General features: G+C 70.0%; 4 protein-coding genes across 4 annotated transcripts; 2 read left to right on the top strand and 2 right to left on the bottom strand.

The window, feature by feature from the left end:
* Positions 1 to 183: 183 nt before the first annotated feature.
* Positions 184 to 1,878, bottom strand: LOC135416637 (proteoglycan 3-like). Its single transcript, XM_064659921.1, has 5 exons — positions 1,550 to 1,878; positions 1,295 to 1,464; positions 1,086 to 1,220; positions 606 to 717; positions 184 to 349 (listed from the first exon to the last, which is right to left on the bottom strand). Exons 1-5 carry the CDS (start codon positions 1,758 to 1,760, stop codon positions 291 to 293), a joined length of 687 nt encoding a protein of 228 aa, XP_064515991.1. The 5' UTR covers positions 1,761 to 1,878; the 3' UTR covers positions 184 to 290.
* Positions 1,879 to 2,949: 1,071 nt separating this feature from the next.
* Positions 2,950 to 5,386, top strand: LOC135416619 (uncharacterized). Its single transcript, XM_064659899.1, has 3 exons — positions 2,950 to 4,228; positions 4,601 to 4,712; positions 5,270 to 5,386. Exons 1-3 carry the CDS (start codon positions 3,320 to 3,322, stop codon positions 5,326 to 5,328), a joined length of 1,080 nt encoding a protein of 359 aa, XP_064515969.1. The 5' UTR covers positions 2,950 to 3,319; the 3' UTR covers positions 5,329 to 5,386.
* A 57-nt stretch (positions 5,387 to 5,443) lies between these two features.
* On the bottom strand, positions 5,444 to 12,615 carry SLC43A3 (solute carrier family 43 member 3). The gene is made up of 13 exons (XM_064659861.1): positions 10,695 to 12,615; positions 9,694 to 9,931; positions 9,203 to 9,332; positions 8,988 to 9,034; positions 8,825 to 8,901; positions 8,633 to 8,725; positions 8,185 to 8,324; positions 7,985 to 8,097; positions 7,466 to 7,624; positions 7,273 to 7,386; positions 6,854 to 7,040; positions 6,094 to 6,217; positions 5,444 to 5,714 (listed from the first exon to the last, which is right to left on the bottom strand). The coding sequence occupies exons 2-13, from the start codon at positions 9,869 to 9,871 to the stop codon at positions 5,559 to 5,561; spliced, it is 1,518 nt and encodes a 505-aa protein (XP_064515931.1). The 5' UTR covers positions 9,872 to 9,931; positions 10,695 to 12,615; the 3' UTR covers positions 5,444 to 5,558.
* Positions 12,616 to 14,785: 2,170 nt separating this feature from the next.
* Positions 14,786 to 19,102, top strand: RTN4RL2 (reticulon 4 receptor like 2). The gene is made up of 3 exons (XM_064659880.1): positions 14,786 to 15,023; positions 17,183 to 17,670; positions 18,145 to 19,102. The coding sequence occupies exons 1-3, from the start codon at positions 14,990 to 14,992 to the stop codon at positions 18,889 to 18,891; spliced, it is 1,269 nt and encodes a 422-aa protein (XP_064515950.1). The 5' UTR covers positions 14,786 to 14,989; the 3' UTR covers positions 18,892 to 19,102.
* Positions 19,103 to 19,695: the final 593 nt, after the last annotated feature.

Below are 19,695 nucleotides of genomic sequence, written 5' to 3'. Positions count from 1 at the left end.
CAGGGTTGGGGTGTGGGAGCAGAGGGAGGGGAGGTCAGAGTGCTGCCCCTGGGCAGGGGACCCTGTCCCCCCCATTGCCCACCCAGGAAACACGGGACACCCCCAAACCCCCTCTTACCTCCCCGGCTGCTCTCAACCCCCATCCAGGCCCCCAGCCCTCCAAACCCCTCCCCAAACACCAGGTGAGTGCTGACACCAAGGCTTTACTGAGCTCCGAGAGGGGGGGTTCAGTTCCCTGCGCGGGGGTCGGCGGCAGGGTGGGCTGGGGAGGGCCCGGGGGGCTGAGACCCTCATATCTCACAGATGAAGGGCAGCCGCCTCTTGCATTTCACGCTCCTCCAGCGTGCATCTGGGGAGAGAGGGGGGGTCAGCCTGGCACCCACCAGCACCCCCACCCCCAGGGACCCCCTCAGCCCCAGGGATCACCCACTGACCCCTCAATGCCGGCCCCCCCCAGTGACAGACCCTCCAGCCACCCCACACTAGACCCCAACGCCCCGGTGTCACTCCCCAGCCCGAGGTGCCCCAGCACCCTCCCCTCCAACCCCACCATGGGCAGGGGGTCCCCTGCAGCCCCCCAAAGCCCCCCTGGAGCCCCCACTGACTTTTGGTGCAGAGGCTGGTGCAGAAGTGGTGGCCAGGCAGGGGGTGCCCGGGCAGCCACTGGCTGAAGTCCCAGGGGCTCTGGTCAGTCCAGTGGCAGTGGGGTCTCGGGATCTGTCAGGTAGAAGGGCATGTGGACCCCCGGCACTGGGCACGGGGTGCCCGGGGAGTGGAGGGCAGGCTGGGCACCCGGGGTGGGTGCTGGGGACAATAGGATGGGAATGGGACTCTCAGGGTTGGCAGTGGGATACTGGGGATAATGGAATGGGAATGGGACATACGAGGTGAGCACTAGGGATACTGGGAGAGGGCTGGAGCATCCAGAGTGGGTACCAGGGACACCGGGGTGGGGTTGGGGCTTTCATGGTGGGCACTGAGGAGGACACTGGGAATAATGGGGCTGGGACACCCAGGGTGGGCAGTGGGGACACTGGGATGGGGCAGGGTGCCCCAAGGCTGGGGTGGTGGGCGGGGGTCCTTACGGCAGGGTCGCTGACGGCACCGATCCAGACCAGGCCTGCGTTGCTGAGCCGGTGCACCAGGCGCAGCAGGAAGGCGTTGGTGCTGGCACTGTGGATCGAGGCCAATTTCCCACGGTATCTCCTGGCACAGAAACTCTGCAGGGACGTGGCTGTCACACGGGGGACCAGAGCCCCCCACCCTGACCCCCCACCCAACCCACCCATCCCACCTGTGCTTGATGGAAGGTCCGGCACTTGGGCACCACGACGTAGGTGCGGGTGCTGGCGCCCGGCGCGCTGGGGACGCTGAATGTCTGTGTGTCACTGGCCCCAACAGCCTCCTCAGGCACCTCCAGCCCCATCGCCTCCTCCATCTCCTCTGCCATGGGGCTGACAGGGCCTAGGGGCATCAGCAGTGTCATCCCGGGGTCGGATTTGTCCCCAGGATGTCTCCACGGGCAGGTGGGGGTGTGGGGGCCACTCACCGGAGCAGCTGGGGGGGACAGTGCCCAGCAGGGCCAGGGCGAGCAGCAGGCAGGGCCACATGGTGAAGGGGCACGCAGGGACACTGGGGACACCACCAGCACCCTCGGGAGATATCACAGCCCTGTCACCCTCGGCCACCCTGGGGACAGCCCCGTGGCCCTTCTGCCACCCCCGTCGGTCATCCCATCCTCCCCACGTCTCCTGTGCCATCCCCAGCACTCCTTTGCCACCCACAGCGTCACTCGGTCTTCCCCTTATCCCCTCTAAAACCCTCCCAGATCCCCACGTCCCTCCACCATCCCCAGGGCCACCCCGTGCCTCATCCCCTCTGTCACCCCTAGTGTCACCCCACCAATCCCAGCCCTCCCGTGCCCACCATGTCACCAGTTCCTCACTTCCAACCCCATGGTCGCCCCATCCCCTGGGCACCCTGTGCCACTCAGTCCCCCATCATGTCCCCTGGCACCCCAGAAACCCCCGTGCCAGCCTCCAGGACCCCCAACCCTGGCAGCCAGGGACTGAGTGCAACCCAATATCCCCTCACCTGAGTCCTGGGGGGCTCTGCCCGCTGCCACCCTTATATTGGTGACAGGGACACGTGTCCCCAGCCGCAGCCTTGTGACACTCCTGACCACCAACTGCTGGGGACGTGCTGGGAGGGACATGGGGGTGACACCCGGGGGGGGTTCTGCCCACACCCCGCCCGGCCAGTGCTCAGGGTGTGCTTGGTCCAGGGAAGGGGGGTGCAGGGGGCTCAGGGAGGGCACTGAAGGAGTTTGGAGCACAGGGGCTCAGCATAGAGACTCTGGGAATTTGGGGTGCAGGGCCATGGGGAGGGGGCTGTGGGGGTTTGGGGTGCAAGGGCACAGGGGGCTTTTAGGGTTTGGGGTGCAGGGGCATGGGGAGGGGGCTCTGAGAGTTTGGGGTGCAGGGGCACAGAGATGGGGACTGTGGGGGCTTGGGGTGCAGGGGGCTTGGAGAGGGGGTGCTGGGAGTTTGGGGTGCGTGGTCTCAGTACAAGATCTCAGGGAGTTTGGGGTGCAGGGGCACAGGAGGCTGCTGGGGAAGGGGGTGCCCAGAGCGTGGGGGTGAGGATGGGGATTTAGGGTGCAGAGGAGGGGGTGCAGAGCCCCGGGGGAGCTGTGGGTGCTGAGCTGCCGGTCAGGGGGGTCAGTCGGGGGAAGGGGGGGCCTGGGGGAGTCGGGGGGGGGCCGTGGGCAAACGGCCGGGCCGGACTTGGGGGGCCACGGCCGTTGGGGAGGAAATGGCCCTTGGGCAAGCCCAGCTGGCGGGAGATGGTATCAGCACCCCAACATCCCCTCAGCACCCCTTTGCACCCCCAGCACCCCACCCCCGGGACATGCTGTGCCCCACACACCCACCCCCACCCCTCGGGCTCGGGACATGCTGTGCCCCACACACCCACCCCCACCCCTCGGGCTCGAGCAGCCCCCACCCCTGCGGTCCAGACCCCGCTTTCCCCCACCCCTGGTGTCCCTCCAGTGCCCCCCAGTGTCCCCCCGGTGCCCCCAAGTCCAGGCTGGGGTGGCGCAAGGCTGTGGTGGGATCATATGGCCCTGTCACCCTTATAAAGGGGACAGGGGGCAGGTCCCCCCAGCCCCCAGGTGAGGAGCGGGGACAGGGGCACGGGGAGGGCTCAGCCCACGGCTGCTGGGGCTGGGGGTAGGGCTGGACGTCCCTGAGGCTGGCACGGGGGGCTCTGGGGTGCCAGGGGGAGGTGGGGGTGGCACAGGGGATGGCGGAGGGGCATGGGGCACAGAGAGGCAGAATGGGGTGAGGGTCACGGGTTGGCACCGGGTGTGGCAGAGGCTCGGTGGGGACATGGGCGGTGTCAGAGCAGACGTGTGGAGGATGAGTTGTCACCAAGAGGGGCACAAAGAGGGGCTCTGGACCACGGGAGTGTCCCCAGGGTGGTGGAGGATGACAGGGCTGTGGTATCTCCCGAGGGTGCTGGTGGTGTCCCCAGTGTCCCTGCGTGTCTCCCCACCATGTGGCCCTGCCTGCTGCTCGCCCTGGCCCTGCTGGGCACTGTGCCCACCAGTCACTCCAGTGAGTGTCCCCCTGCCCCTGTGAGTGCCCCCCACGCCCCTGCCTGCTCGCGGGGACATCCTGGGGACACCCTCAGTCCCTGCCACCTCCCTGCCATGCCCACCTCGCCAGTGCCGCGTGCCCAGGGCTGGCAGCAGGTGGCAGAGGGACCCCGGTGCCAGCCCTCACAGCCCTGTCCTCCAGCCCCCTGCCAGCCCCGGGGTGTGCCCGCGGCCGAGGCCATCTCGCAGCCCCGCTACGCGGTGGTGAACCGGCTGCGAACCTACTCGAGTGCCCAGGTGAGGGGACGTGGGGCACGGTTGGGTGCCAGGGGGTCCCGGGGGATCCCGGGGGGTCGCGGGGGGTCCCGGGGTGCCAGGCCACGGCCATCCCACAGCGGCATTGCCGGGAGGTGCCGGTGGGAGGTGTGTGCGGGGGTGCTGAGGTGCGGGTGGGTGCCGGCGGGTGCCCGGTGCCAGGCTGTGCCCGTCCCGCAGAGTTACTGCCGGGATGTGTACCGGGGCCAGCTGGCCTCCGTGCACAGCGCCTCCCGCAACCAGGAGCTGCAGAAACTGGCCCGCACCTACACCCGCATCTCCGTCTGGATCGGGGCCGTCACCAGCTACAAGGTGAGGGGGCACCGGGGGGGCGCCTGGGCTGGCCAGGGGGGGCTGGCACCGGTCTGGGGGGACAAGGGGCTGGGTGTGGAGTGCTGGGGCTGCTTTTTGGAGGTGAGGGGCTAGGTGGGGGTGCTGGGGCCGGCTGGGGGGTGCTGGGTACCAGGCACCAGGTGCTGGGCTTGGTTTTTGGGAGATGAACCGGGGTATGGGATGCTCAGGATGGGGACTGGGTCTGGAGGGGTGAGGAGCTGGGTAGGGGTGCTGGGGCTGGTTTTCGGGGGCAAGGGGCTGGGTGTGGGATGCTGGGGGCTGTCACTGGGGGCTGTCACTGGGGGCTGTCACTGGGGGCTGTCACTGGGGGCTGAGATGTCGCCGTGGCAGGGAGGGAAGTGGGCGTCGTACTGGGAGGACTCCAGCCCCTGGAACTACGCCAACTGGGGACCCACCTATCCCCACCACATTGTCACCACCTGCACCACCCTCAGCACCCGAGGTGAGGGCATCCACACCCCCCCACCCACCACACCGGGCACCTGGGCTCAGGGGGCACGGGGCTACTGGGGACAGCAGGGGAGCCACTGGGAAGGGGCACAGGGCCACTGGAGGCAATGGGGAGGGCACTGGGAGGAGGCACAGGGCTATTGGGAGCAATGGGAGGGGGTTCAGGGCTACTTGGGGCACTGGGGGGGCACTGGGAGGGGGCACAGGGCTACTGGGAGCAATGGGAGGGGGTTTGGGGTTACTTGGAGCACTGGGGGGGCACTGGGAGGGGACACAGAGCTACTGGGAGCAATGGGAGGGGGTTGGAGGTTACTTGGGGCACTGGGGGAGCACTGGGAGGGGGCACAGGGCTACTGGGAGCAATGGGAGGGGGTTCGGGGTTACTTGGGGCACTGGGGGGGGCACTAGGAATGAGCTTCAGGGTACTAGGGCACTTGGAGGGGCATAGGGGGCATTGGCAGGGGTTACAGGGCACTGGGGGCCACTGGGAGGGTTATAGAGGGGCCCTGGGGTCCACCCCATGGCCCTGACTGCTGTCCCTGTCCCCAGACGGGCTCTGGCGCAGCCGCCCCTGCTTCCAGCCGCGCCCCTTCATCTGCCAGTACTGATCTCCCAGCGCTGCCACGGCCCCCCAGCTCCCTTCCCAGTAAAGCAGAGGAGCTCTGAGCCGTGTCTGTGTGCACAGGGGGCCTGGGGAGGGGGCTGGGGGAGCAGCACAGCGGGTGGAGGGGGCAGCGACGTTTATTACCCCCCAAACCCCCCCATCCCACCGGCACAGCACCCCCGGGCCAGTACAAAAACGGGGTGCTGGGTGCCGGGTTCCTGGCGGGTGCGGGGCTCAGTGAGGCATCTCGGCGGCGGTCTCGGCGGCAGGGGGGGCTGTCAGGGGCGTGCCAGCTGCCTCCAGCTCCTTGGCTCGCCGCCGGCACTCGCGGGCCACCACCACGGGGCTGACGAAGGCCAACAGCACCACGGCGATGAGCCCCACGTTCACCTGGGGAGGGGGGAGTGTCCGGGAAGGGGGATGAGGGGCTGATCCCACCCAGGGGGAGCCCCTGGGCCAGCCCCATGGCCACCCCAGTCCCCTATGCTAGGTCAGGACCCCCATTTCCCTGGGGCATGACCCCCACCCTAGTGTGGGGCAGGACCCCCATCCCTCCCAGGGCTGGACCTCCATTTCCCCATGGGGCAGGAGTCCCACCTCACCGTGGGACAGCACCCCAATCCCTCTCTGGGCAGGACCCCCATTCCCTCAGGATCAGGACTCCCATCCCTCCCCAGAGCAGGACCCCCATTCCCCCGTGGAGCAGCCACCCCATTCCCGATGGAGCAGCCCCCCCACCCATCGGGGAGGGGCCTCAGGGTGCACTCACATAGAAGGGGTCCCCTTGGAGCGGCCCCTGCACCAGGGCGACACAGGGGTACTGCAGGAGGGCCACCAGCGCCGACAGTGCCATGGCCAGCCCGTACAGCTTCCCAAAGTGCTGTGGGGGGAACCTGCCGGGCACCCCCGTCACTGCCGGGCACCCCCCGACACCCTGCCCTTGGCACCCCTCCCAGCACCCTCCTGACACCCTGACCCCTGACAGCCCCACTCTGACACACTGTTCTTCGGCGCTGCCACCGCCATACCCCGTCCTCTGACACCCCCAACCGTGCCACCACCCCTGCCACCACCACCACGTCCCCTGCCACTCCCTGCCACTGCCCGCACCCTCTGCCACCACCACCACATCCCCTGCCACTCCCTGCCACTGCTTGCACCCTCTGTCACCACCACCATGTCCCCTGCCACTCCCTGCCACTGCTTGCACCCTCTGTCACCACCACCACGTCCCCTGCCACTCCCTGACACCGCCAGCATCCTGTCACCACCACCACGTCCCCTGCCACTCCCTGACACTGCCCGCACCCTCTGCCACCACCACCACATCGCCTGCCACTGCCTGCACCCTCTGTCACCACCACCACATCCCCCCCCACCCTCCGGCCCCAACACCCTCCCCTGCCACCCCCGCCCTGGCACCGCCACCCCCTCCCCTGCCACCACCGTCCTGTCCCCTGGCACTCCAAGCCCCATCACCATCCCGTGCCACCCCCAGCCCGTCCCCGTGGGCACGCCCTGGCACTCACGCGATGGCCAGGAAGGCGGCGTTGCCGCCGTACAGGAAGGAGCGGCTGATCACCTGCAGCACGAAGGTGGCGAACTGCACCTGCAGGACGGGCACGGCGGCGCACACGGAGAACAGCAGGCACTGCACCACCGTCACCACCAGGGACACCACCGCGGCCCGCAGGTCTGCCAGCGCGGCCCGGGCACCTGCGGGCACGGGGGTCAGGCCAGGGGGACACGGCCCCCTCCCCGAGTGCTGTGGGGCTCGGGCAGGGCGGTGGTGGCACACGGTCACCCACCCAGATGGGAGGACAGAGACCACCCCCAGGGCTGGAGGGGTGATTACCCCCGGGGTGGGGGGCCAGAAGGGGTGGTTACACTGGGGGTGGGGGGTCTGGGGGCTCGGTTCCCCTGGGAGCAGGGCAGCGAGGACAGTTACCCTCGGGGCGGTGGCGCTTGCCCCGCTTGTGCCAGTCGAGGATGAGGCCGTTCCAGGGGGCACAGAGCACCCCGCAGAGCTGGGTGAAGGCGAAGGCGTTGGTGTAGGTGCTCACTGAGGGGGGAGAACAGCGTCAAGCGGGGGCCGGCCCCGGGGGTGCCCGCCGTGCCCCCCGCGCCCCGCGGGGCCGTACCCGCGTCGGAGTCCCCGTGCGACAGGCGCTCGAGCAGCGGGTTGAGGGTGCCGATGAACAGGTAGTGGCGCAGCTGCATGACGGAGAGCCAGGCCACGTGCCAGGCGAAGAGCCACGAGCACGCGCAGGCCCGGAACGTCGTCCCGGGGGGGGCTTCACCTGCGCAGGTATCAGGGCGGGGCACGCAGGAACACGCCCCTCCCGGCCCCACCCACCTGCTGGTGCACCTTGTCCCTCCAACCCGCTGGGACCTCCCCCCGATCCACCTGTATGACCACACCCCTTCACCTGTAGTGCCACGCCCACCCTCTGACCACCACACCCATGCCCAGGCTCCACCCCTTCACCTGCTTATCAATATATCCTCCAACCACGCCCACCACAGACCACACCCCTTCATCTGCATAACAGACCCCACCCACCCCTGGGCCACGTCCACTGGACCAAACCCCTCCCTGCGATAAGCCCCGCCCCCCAACAAGCCCCACCCCCTCAAGACCAGATCCCCACTGCCGGCACCTCGAGGAACAGGAACGGGGGGCTCCAGGGGGGTCTCCTCGGGGCCGTCCTCCCCTGGGGGCCTCTTCTCCTCGTAGGTGCGGTAGGAGCGGGAGCGCCCTGGGCATTGCAGCCTGTGGCAGTGCCTGTGTCACCTGCTGCCCGCGGGGTGGGACCCACCCCCCAGCAGGGCACACCCAGCCCCCCCGCCCCCCCCGTACCCGTAGTCGTAGCCGGGGGGCAGCGGGTAGGGGACACGGGTGCGTGGCATCAGGAAGAGGGTGCGCAGCAGGTGCCAGGCGCTGCAGGCTGCCAGGAAGAGGAACATGGCTTGCAGGGACAGCCCCTGTGCGTACAGCAGCTGGGGACAGGGACAGAGATGGAGTCAGGGACAGGGACAGGCTGCTACTGGCCACCGTGGCCACCTGCTCAGGCCCTGGGTCTGTCCCCACATGTGGCCCCAGCAGTGGATCAGCTGTGTCCCAGACTGTGTGCCCAGTGTTTCCACAGCTGTGACCCAACTCTGTCCCCCGTACATCCCTGGCTGTGTCCCCAGCTGTGTCCCCAGTGTGTCCCCAGATGTCACACAATCGTCCCCAGCTCTGTCCTCCCCTGGGGGCACCCTGCACCCTCGCCCACCACCGCCACATCCCCCCGCCCTGTGCCCACCTTGACGATGAGGAAGACGGCGGAGGAGGAGTCGAAGGCCCCATTGTAGAGGGTGATGATGATGGAGCGGTACTTCCCAAACAGGTTGCCCACCTGGCACCGAGATACAGCCCCCCATGCCATCAGGGTCCCCCCATGCCAGGCAGATTGCCCCTGCTGCTGGGTGGGAGTCGGGGTGCTGGGAGAACCCACCTGCATGTTGGTGAGGATGAGGAGGATGCCGCCCACCGACAGCATGGACATGGCTGGGAAGAGCAGCACCGCCAGCTCTGGGGACACAGGGGTCAGCAGGGACAGTGGGGGTCCCCAGCAGGTCCCCCGCAGGGCTGGGGTCCCCCTGCCCACAGGGTCTCACCTGGAGTGGAGAAGGCGACGAGCAGGGTCCCGCCGGCGTAGAGGGAGCTGAGGGGACAGCGGTGACACATGGGGATGGGGTCCTGGGGAACACAGGTGACCCCAGCCCCGTGGGTGCCCCTCGTGCCATCAGGACCTTCCTGCCCCATCCTACCTGGATACCCGGGTACCCCCCATCTCTCACCAGCCCCCCGTCACCCCCGGCGCAGGGCTCACATGGCGATGAGGCGAGCGGCCAGGGTGCCGAAGCGGTCGAAGACAACGCCCATGGGGAAGGTCATGAAGTTGTTCATGAAGGAGCCGATGGTGAAGACCAGGGAGAACTGCTCATCCTGCGCACTGCAGTCTGGGGACGACGGTCAGTGGGGCGTGGGGACACGGGGACACAGGGACATGGGTGTGGGGACACCGGGGGCACCAGGGCTGAGGGGATGCAGGGACCCACGGGCACAGGAACAGCAGAGAGCAGGAACCCAGGGAAACACTGGGGATGTGGGGACACCGGGGACATGGCTGGGGTCTAGTAGGGACATGGGCATGGAGACAGTGGGGACACAGGATGCTGCAGGGCATCAGGACATTAGGGACAGCAAAGACGTGAGCATGGGGGCAGCAGAGACTCAGGCAAAGGGACAGCGGGCACACAGGGCACATAAGGGCACCGGGACAGTGGGGACACGAGGACAGGGGCAGGCAGGGTTCCGTACCGAGCCCCTCGGTGCGGTTGGCGGGGGAGGGCTGGCACAGCCACCGGAAGTAGCCCCGTTCCTTCAGGACGAAGACGAGGGAGGCCCAGCCGAAGATGATGCCGCAGAAGGCGCCGCACTCCAGCAGCCCTGACACGAAGGTGCCCAGGCGCTTGGCCAGCCCCGCGCCCCCCGCCATGGCACCCGCCCGGGCAGCCACCGGCACGGGCTGTCACCGGCCTGGGGCGTCTCCGTGAGCCTGCGGGTGACACCCGTGTACAGGCACGCACACACGTTTACATGTGTGCACACCCGTGTACAGGCACGCGCACACACACATGTTCACGTGTGTGGACGCCTGTTCATACGCACGAACGTGTTTGCATGCACGCACATGTGTTCACATTTACACACACCTGCTCACACGTGTTTGCATGCACGCACCTGTCTATAGACACGCACGTGTTTACAGGCACACACGTGCTTACAGGCACACGCATGTTCGCATGACACACGTGTTCACAGGCACACACGCGTCTACATGTGCACACACATGTTCACATGACACACGTGTTCACATGACACATGCGTTCACATGCTCACACACATGTTCACATGCGCATACACATGTTCACAGGCATGCACATGTGTTCACAGGTACACACGCGTTTACATGTGCACACACATGTTCACATGGCACACATGTTCACATGACACGCGCGTTCACATGCTCACACACATGTTCACGTGCGCACACACACATGTTCACGTGCACACACACATGTTCACAGGCATGCACGCGTGTTCACAGGCACACATGCGTTTACATGCACACACACGTTTACATGTGCACACACACATGTTCACATGACACACACGTTCACAGGCTCACACACTTGTTCACGTGCACACACACACGTTCACATGCACACACACATGTTCACATGCTCACGCACATGTTCACGTGCACACACACATGTTCACAGGCACGCACACACAACCGTGCCCGCTGGCCCCCTCACCTGCACGAGGCCAGGGCCCCCCGTTGTCACTGTCACCGCCGCCACAGCGTTTGAACCCCGGCAGGGTGGCCTGGGCGCACCCCCACAGCCCCACACACCCCCCCTGCTAATCTCCCGGGAGCACCCGTGGATGCCCGGGGCTGCCAGCACCCGATAGCACCTCAGTCCCCCTGACAGCTCCTCGGTCCCCCCGATAGTGGCTCGGTCCCCCCGCCACACTGGGACCCCCCCGTGCTGTCCCTATCACCCCGTGCCGGCCAGTCCCAGGACCTGGCACGGCCCTGGGGACACTGGCACATTGCCGGGCACCCTGGTACGTGCTGTGGGGACAATAACACACCCCTGGGAATGCCAACACCCCCCCCCCGAGGACACCAGCACCCCACGGGGACCTGGCACAGCTGCAGGGACACTGGCACGCTGCCGAGCACCCTGGTGTGTGCACTGGGGACAACACAACAGCACACACCCCCCCGGGGACACTGCCACCCTGCTGGGAACCTGGCACAGCCCTTGGGAACCTGGCACACTCCCTGGCGACACTGGCACAGTCCCCGGGGATACTGGCACCCCCCGGGGACACCAACACACCCCCCCAGGGACCTGGCACAGCCCTTGAGAACCTGGCACAGCTACTGGGGACGCTGGCACAGCCCCTGGGGAGGCAGGCACGCTGACGGGGATGGTGGCACACCCCCCTTGATGGTGACACACCCCCTGGTGCCCCAGCACAGCCCCTGGGATCCTCCCTTGGAGACCCTGTCATGGCTCTCAGGGACACTGTCACACCTCTGGGGCTCTGCCACCCCAGGGGGACCCTGTCGTGCCTCCTGGGATCCCCTCACACTGCTGGGGACCATGACGTGTCTCCTGGGGACGCTGCCACCCCAACCACTGCGCTGCACTGGGGATTGTCACCCTGCCGGGGGTGACACCGAGTCACCCCACACGGGCAGCTGGGACTCCCTGCGTCACCACTGTGACCCACAGCCAGGTGCCACGGGCACCAAGGCCACATCACTCCCGTCCCGCCGCTGTCCTTCGTGTCCCCCCGCCCTGCTCACCCGCACCCAGCCTGGCTCCACCACACCGGGGCGGGCCCCCGTCACCGTGTCACCGTGTCAGCGTCCGGGGCTTGTCCCTGTCCCTGCCCCGGTCCCCTGCCGGCGGTAATGTCGGATAATGAGCCCTCATTACCGGCGTCCAGCGGCTAAAGATTAACCTGGCCGAGATCGGGGGGGCCGGCCCGGGGGGACCGCGTTATTTTTAGCCACCTAGACTGGGAGCTGCGGCAGCGGCGCCCACTCGGGGGGCATCGGGGCACCCCAAGATATGAGTGTCTCTGCCTGGGACACCCCGAGGCATTTGGGTGACGTCTGCCACCAAGCCAAGACTGGCGTGTCCTGGCCACACTGTTCTAGCCCAGCCAGGCTGGTCATCCCCTCACACCAGTGACCCCCCCATACTGGCAAGGTCCCCGCAGCGGTGACCCCCCCGCGGGGGCAGCAGGAGGGTCCAGGGCGGGGCGGGGGTGCCTGGCTCTGGTGACTCTGTCCCCTTATTCCTCTCCGTCTCTGCTGTGTCCCCCCAGCTCACCCCGAGCCGTGACGGGGGGCAGGCGGGGGGGTCTCAGGGCTGCCATGGGTCTGGGCTCCCCCTCCCCACCCCGCTGCCCTCCGTGGGGGTGGGTGCCGCAGGGTGGGCATTGCCCGAGCCCCACGGAGCAGGGGCAGCCCCGGCCGCGGTAACTTTGCCCGCGCACGTGTTCGGGGGAACACGCACGTGGTCCCGGGGATGAGCAGCCGCGGGGCACGGCCGCGCCCACGCCCCGAGCCGGCCCCACGGCCCCGGGGCCGACACAGCGCCGCGGCTCCCCCGCGCCGCCCGGGACACCCGCACCGCCTCCGTGCGGACCCCAGCCCGGGGCCCCACAGCCCCCGGAGGCCCTACAGCCCCACGGCCCCCCCGATCCTCCGTCCCCCGTCTTCCGGATCCCGCCATCCCCGCCGCCGATCCGGGTCCATCCGGGCCCCTCCGCACCCCCCCGGCTCCTCCCGCCGCATCCCCGCGCCGCTCACCCGCCTCCCGCTCGGCCCGGTGGGGAGGGACCGGGCTCTCCCCGCCCCGGTGCCGCCGGTGCTCCCCGTGTTCCCGGGGCCCCCCGATGCCGCGGCCACCCCCGGCGGGCGGAGCGGCCCGGCCCGGCCCCGCCCCTGGCGCGGCGTTGGGGGGGCGCGGGAGGCGGCTCCGGTGGAGCGGCCCCGGTCATCCGCGGGTCCGCCCCGGAGGGGCTGTCCCGGCACGGAGCCCTCCCCCGGTGCCGCCCCTACGCCCCCCGCGGGTGCCCCCCCCGCCATCTCCAGGTGTGACACCTCCTCACCTGGTGTCCCCAAGGTGTGCTCCCGCTGGGGCAACGTTTTGGTCACCCAACGTTGGGTCATGCTTGGGCCACCCCTAGGCCACGCCTGGACACGCCAAGACCACCCTTGGATACCATTGGGCTACCCCTGGGCCACTCCAGCTGTGCCATACCGGAGCCATCTCTGTGCCACCCCACCGTGCTTTGCTGTATCCCCTGCCTGTCCCTGCCCCTCCCCGGCCTTCACCCCACCCAGGACAGCCCTGTCCCTCCTGTCACCCTCCCCCTGGCTGCTCACACCACGTCCTTTCCTCTCTCCCTCTGTCCCTCCATCGGTGCTCGCAGCCACCTGGCCCGTCCCCACCCCTCCAGTCGTTCATCTGCTCCTCCAGCTCCCCTTCTGTCAGTTCATAACCCGTCCATCTGTCCATCACCCGTCCATCTGTCCGTCACCCGTCCATCTGTCCATCATCTGCCTGTCTGTCTGTCACCTGTCCATCTGTCCCCCTCCAACCACAACTCTGTCCATCCCGTCCCACCACCATCCAGCTGCCCATCACCTGCCGTTGCCTCCATCTGTCCGTCTGTCTGCCTGTCCTCTCCATCCATCCGCCACCCATCCATCCGTCCGTCTGTCTCCAGATGTTCTCCGCACATGTGTCGGTCCCTCTGTCCTTTCCTTCCCTACACCTGTCCGTCCATCCGTCTGTCCCTCCTTCCATCCTCCACCACCCATCCCTTCCCGGACCCCCACCCACCCCGTCCCCAGCTCCCCCAGGCAGTTGGGCACCAGCACCCGCAGCCCCCGCAGGGTGGGCAACCTCCCCCTTGGCCAGCCCGGGGGTGCCCGGCCGGGGTGCCGCGGGCCCGAGCGAGGCACGGGCGGGGGGCACGGGCGGGGGGAGCGGATGGCGGCCCCTGAGTCAGTCCCGCGCCGCCCACGCCCCCTCCCACGGGTGCCGCCGCACCAGCTTGTGGCATTTCGCTCGCCGGAGACGGCGCCGCAAACACGCGCCGGTGCCAGCCGGTGCCGGTGCCGCCGCAGCCCGCGCGGCCACGCGTCCCCCCCGCCCCCCGCGCGGCACCGGCGCGGGGCCGGTACACGGGGCCGGTACACGGGGCCGGTGCACGGGGCCGGTGCACCCCGCACCGCGGCCCCGCGCGGGGGGCGCCCGCTCTGCCCCGGGGCCGGTGCGGGAGCGCCGAGGCGGCACCACGGACAGCGCCGGGTCGGCACCGCGGACAGCGCCGCGGTCCCGCGTGGGCGTGGGGACCGCCGCCCCCCGCGCCCTCCCGGCGGCCCGCTGGGCCCCGGGCTCCCGGCCCCGCGACACCCGCCCTTGGGCAGCCCCCGCGGGCGGGGTCCCGCGGTCCATCGGGGGCACCGCAGCCCGGCGCGAGTCCCGAGGTCATGGGAGGGAGGGAGGGAGAGAGGGAAGGAGGGAGGGACGGTGGGAGACCACCCGCCGAGTCCCGAGGTCACAGCCCCCCACGAGAGCCCCGCGTCCCCCCGTGGGGGCGCCATCACTGACCCCCCCGCGTCCCCACGGGGGTCCCCCGCGTGGGTCCCGCAGCGCGCGTCCCGCGTTGGCACCCGCGCCCCCCCCCCTCCCCGCCGAGCTGCGGGGGGTCCCCACGCCCACCCCGTCCCGTGTGGGGCGGGTCGGCCCGGGAAGGGTTAAGCGGAGGGGCCGGCGCGGGGGGCGGAGCGGCCGCCCCGGGATAAGGCGCGGCGCGGGGAGGGCTCAGCCCCACGGAGCCGCGGGCAGCGCCGCGCCGAGCCCACCCGTGCCCGAGCCCGAGCCCACCCGTGCCATGCCCCGGGGCGGCGGCGGCTGCTGCTCCCGGCGGCGCGGCGGGGGCGAAGGGGGCGAGCAGCCCCCCCGGCACCGGCCATGACCCCGCGGGTGGGCAGCGCCTGAGCGGCCGCCCCGCCATGCGGCCCCCCACGGCTCGGGACCTGCCCCCAGGTAGGCGCGGGGTCGGGCGGGGTCCCACGGGTGTGGGGTGAACCCCCGGGGTGCCGCCCTGCAGACCCCGCTCCCGGCTCGGGGTGCCCGGGGGCGCTTGGGGTGCGGGTGCCCCGGGGTGCGTGGGGAGCCCCGGGATGCGCGGGGAGCCCGGGGCCGCCCCGGAACGCACAGCCCGGCGTGGGAGCGCAGCCCCGGGGCACCCCAGGGTGCGCTCCCCGCGACCCCCGGGCTGCCTGGAGTGGGGGTGCCCCACGCCCCGCGAGGTGCCCGCTGCCAGCCCGGCCCGAAGTACGGGTGTCTCATGACCCACCGGGTACTCGATGCCACCCCGGGACCCCCAGCCCGGCGTGGGGGTGCCCCATGACACATGAGGTACCCGCTGCCACCGCGGGACCCCCGCCCAGCGCGGCGGTCCCCACAATCCCCGGCACGCCCTGTGCAACACCGGGATGCACAGCCCGGCTTCTGGGTGCCCCACGAGCCGCGGAGTACCCGGCGCCACCCCTGGACCCCCAGCCCGGAGTGTGGGTACCCCACGACCCCCAGCGCACACCCCGGCACGGGGGTGCCCCACGACCCACAGGAGACCCGGCGCCACCCCAGGACCCCCAGCCCGGCTTAGGGACGCCCCGCGGTTCACAATGTGGGCACCGCTGTAGTGCCGAGGGTGGCCGGGTCACCCCGCGGGTGGGTACCGCGGGGTCCGTGGGGTACCCTCGAGTACCGGGATGGGGGGGTTGGCACCGAGGGTGGGGGGAAACGCTGAGAACCGGTGACTTCAGCTCCCAACTGAGTCAGCCCGCGGCGTGGGGGAGTGACAGATGGGACGCGGGTGGGGGGCGCACGCCGGCACGGGGCGCCGGGGGAGGGGGGCGGCGCTGAGCAGATGCGCCGGACGCCTCCGTGGGTGGGTGGGGGGGTGGGCACCCCCTCCCAACTCCTGGAGCACCGGGAGAGGGGAGGGAGGGGGGCGGCGGGACCCCCCCGGTGCACCGGAGGTCACACCGGAGGTGCATCGGCGGGTCTCACCGCCCCCCTCCCTCCCCTCCCTTCCCCTCCCCTCCCCCGGTAGCGGCGACTGGGCGCATCCACGCATCCCCGGGCGTGGATCCAGGCCGCCGGGCTGAATTATGGATGAAGCTCTCGGGTTGCAGCCCAAGGGGGGGGGATGGACACGGGTGGGGGGGAAGGGGGGATGCTGAACACCCGGAGCGGCGGCGCGTGTCGTCAGCCCGCGCCCACGCGTGCCCCGCCCCACACGTGGCCGCGGCACGCGCGCACGTGGCACCGCCCCGTTTGGGGAGGGGGCACAGCCCCCCCCCCCCAGACTGGGGCGAGGGGGGTCCCAGGGGTACATGACCCTGTGGGGGGTTCTGGTGTACCCTGGGGCGAGCATGGTCCCATGGAAATGTGGCCAGGGCAGGGGGGTCAGGGAGTTCTGGGGGTCCCTGGGGAGCATGGCCCCAGTGGCAGGCACAGCCCCAGGGGGTCCCAGGGGGACACAGTCATTTTTTGGGGTGCCCAGCCCTGAGGGGTGGGCTTGGAGCTATAAGGCGGCTTGGCCCCGGGTGGGTGTTTGGGAAGCACAGCCCTGTGGGGCTGAGGTGGGTCTGGGGGGCTGCAAGAGGTGCTCAGCCCTAGCAGGTGGTTATGACCTTGGGGTTCTCCTAGGGGACCACGATCCTAGGAGCCTCCCAGGGGACCGTGGCCATTGAGGGGTTCCTGGAGAGGCATGACCCCTGCAGATCTCCTGGGGGCCATAGCCCTACGGGTGGGCACAGCCCTGGGGGGCTCCTAGGGGTGTCCCACCCTTTGGGGTGGTCATGACCTTGGGGTTCTCCTAGGGAACCGTGGCCCTATGGGATGAGCATGGCCTTGGGAGGGGCTCTAGGGGTGCCCAGCCCTATGGGGTGGTCATGACCTTGGGGTTCCCCTAGGGAACCATGGCCCTATGGGGTGTACACCATTCCTAGGGGGATTCCTAGGGGTGTCCAACCCCACGGAACGGTGAGGGCCTTGGGACTCTCCCAGGGAACCACGGCCTAACGGGGTGGGCACAGCCCTGGGGGGCTCTGCGGGCGGCGGCGGCCGGGGGGCGGCGGCGTGGGGGTCGGGGTGGCGCGGTGCCCCGCGCTGACGCCCCGCTGTGCCCTCAGGCGGGCGCCCGGCGGCCCTGCTGCTGCTGGCGGCGCTGGTGTGGGTGCCCGGCGGGGCTCCCGCCTGCCCCGCGCTCTGCACCTGCTACGTCTCGCCGCCCACCGTCAGCTGCCAGGCCAACAACTTCTCCTCGGTGCCCGCGGGGCTCCCGCCCGGTGCCCGCCGCCTCTTCCTGCAGAACAACGTCATCGGGGCGCTGCGGGCGGGCACCTTCGGGCCCAGCACCGTCACCCTCTGGCTCTACTCCAACAACATCTCCTCCATCCAGCCGGGCACCTTCCGCCACCTGCCCGCCCTGGAGGAGCTCGACCTGGGTGACAACCCCCACCTCCGCGTCCTGGCCCCCGACACCTTCCACGGCCTCCACCGCCTCCAGGCCCTGCACCTGTACCGGTGCCGGCTGGCCAGCCTGCCCAGCGGCATCTTCCGCGGCCTCCGCAGCCTCCAGTACCTCTACCTGCAGGAGAACGGGCTGCTCTACCTCCAGGTCCGCACTGCCCGGGGGCGCGGGGGCCTGGGGTACGGGAGGTGGGTGAAGCTGGGTGGTGGGACCGGTGCCCACTCTGTGGGTGGTGCCCACGGAGCCAGGATGTGGGACTGGGTGATGCTGACGGAGCCAGAACGTGGGGCGGTGACAGGGGATGCTGAGGGAGCAGGGACATGCAGCAGGGTGATGGCTGTGGGGCAGGACCACGGGTGACACCGGCAGGGCAGGGACATGGGACAAGGTCTCGGATGGTGCCTGTGGAGCAGGGACACAGGACAGGGTGACAGGAGATGTTCATGGGGCAGGGTGATGGGTAACACCCACGGAGCAGGAATGTGGAGCAAGGTGTTAAATGATGCCCGTGGAGCAGGGACACAGGGCAGGGTGGGTCTCCAGGTGATGTCCACCAGGCAAGGCCAGGGAACAGCACCGTAAACCCCCACCCCACACCCACCCCTCTCCCACTCCCCGCAGGACGACCTCTTTGCCGACCTGGCCAACCTGAGCCACCTCTTCCTGCACGGGAACCGGCTGCGGGCGCTGTCGGAGGGCGTCTTCCGGGGGCTGCAGAGCCTGGACCGCCTGCTGCTGCACGCCAACCGGCTGGCAGCCATCCACCGCCGCGCCTTCGGCGGGCTGGCGCGCCTCACCATCCTCTACCTGTTCAACAACAGCCTGGTGGCCCTGCCGGGGGACCCGCTGGCCGCCCTGCCCGCGCTCCAGTTCCTGCGCCTCAACGCCAACCCCTGGGCCTGCGACTGCCGCGCGCGCCCGCTCTGGGCCTGGTTCCGCCGCACGCGCGTCTCCAGCTCCGCCGTGCCCTGCGCCAGCCCCCCGCAGCGCCGCGGCACCGACCTGCGCCACCTGCGCCCACACGACTTCGACGCCTGCCCCGACGACGACGAGGAGGAGGAGGAGGAAGAGGAGGAAGGCGGCAACGGTGGCGCCAATGGGGTGGCGGTGATGGGCACCCCCGGGCGGGCGCTGGGCCGCCCCGGCACCCTCCCGGCCGCGCCGCCCTCCGCCTTCTACCGTGACGGGCTGCCCCCCCACGACCTGCGGGGACCCCAGCCCCGGCCGCCCCCCCCGTCCCGTGACTCCCGCGGCCCCCCCGAGGACGCCAGCTGCCCCCATGACCCCTGTGCCCCCATGGCCGCAGCCGCTTCCCACCAGCCCCCCGTCCTCCTGCCCCTCCTGGCTCTGCTCCTGCCCCGACTCTGAGCCCCCCTTGGCGCCCCAGGGGGTCCCAGCTCCTCAGGGCGCCTGTGCCTCCCTTCTCCCCAGGGGAGGCCTCGAGAACTGTGGGGGGCAGCCGGTGCGGGTGGGGGCCGCAGGATACAGAAGGGGGTCCCCCCCCGTCCTGAGCGGGAAAAACCCCCAACAGGAACCAAAAGGTGGGAAATTATTTATTAAAAATGGTCTTATTTTGGGAGAGCGGGGCCTGGCTGCTGCGGGGAGGGGGGGCCACTGCTGTTCCAGGTCACCGCCTGCCGCTCCTGAAATATTGATGGGAGCGGCGGGCGGCAGGGCAGCGAGGCGTGCAGGGCGCCGCGGGGGGGGACAGACGGACGGACGGACACACCCCCCCCCGGGGGTTGTGTGACCACACCCACGGCCGCGGCGGGGCCGGCCACACGCAGGCACCCGTGACGCCGACACCCCGCACCCCTCGCAGGGCGCCGGCGGGTGTCACGGGAGCCGCGGGGCGCGGAGCCACCCCCGCGCCCTGCACAGCCTGACCCACTTCCCGCAGGCGCCGGCACGCAGATGGAGCACACGCTGCGGGGGCACGGCCACGAGGACACAGCCCACCCCGGCTGTGGGGCCTTCTGCGCGCGTGTCACCCCCAGGGTGCCACTGGGCAGGTGTCCCTCACCCAGGGTGGGGTGTCCCTCAGTGGGTGTAGGTCCCCGGGTGTCCGTGTGGGGGGTCCCTTGTCCCCTCCAACTGTCCCTGTGGGTGTGCGTGTCCAGACTGTCCCTGTTTGAGTGTCCCTGTGCCTGCTCCTCTGTGGTCTCTGATATC

This window comes from Pseudopipra pipra, chromosome 6 (genome assembly GCF_036250125.1).
Source record: "Pseudopipra pipra isolate bDixPip1 chromosome 6, bDixPip1.hap1, whole genome shotgun sequence".
NCBI classification, from domain to species: Eukaryota; Metazoa; Chordata; class Aves; order Passeriformes; family Pipridae; genus Pseudopipra; species Pseudopipra pipra.
The sequence above is the reverse complement of the archived record's forward strand: the minus strand, read 5'-3'. Positions and strand labels throughout refer to the sequence as shown.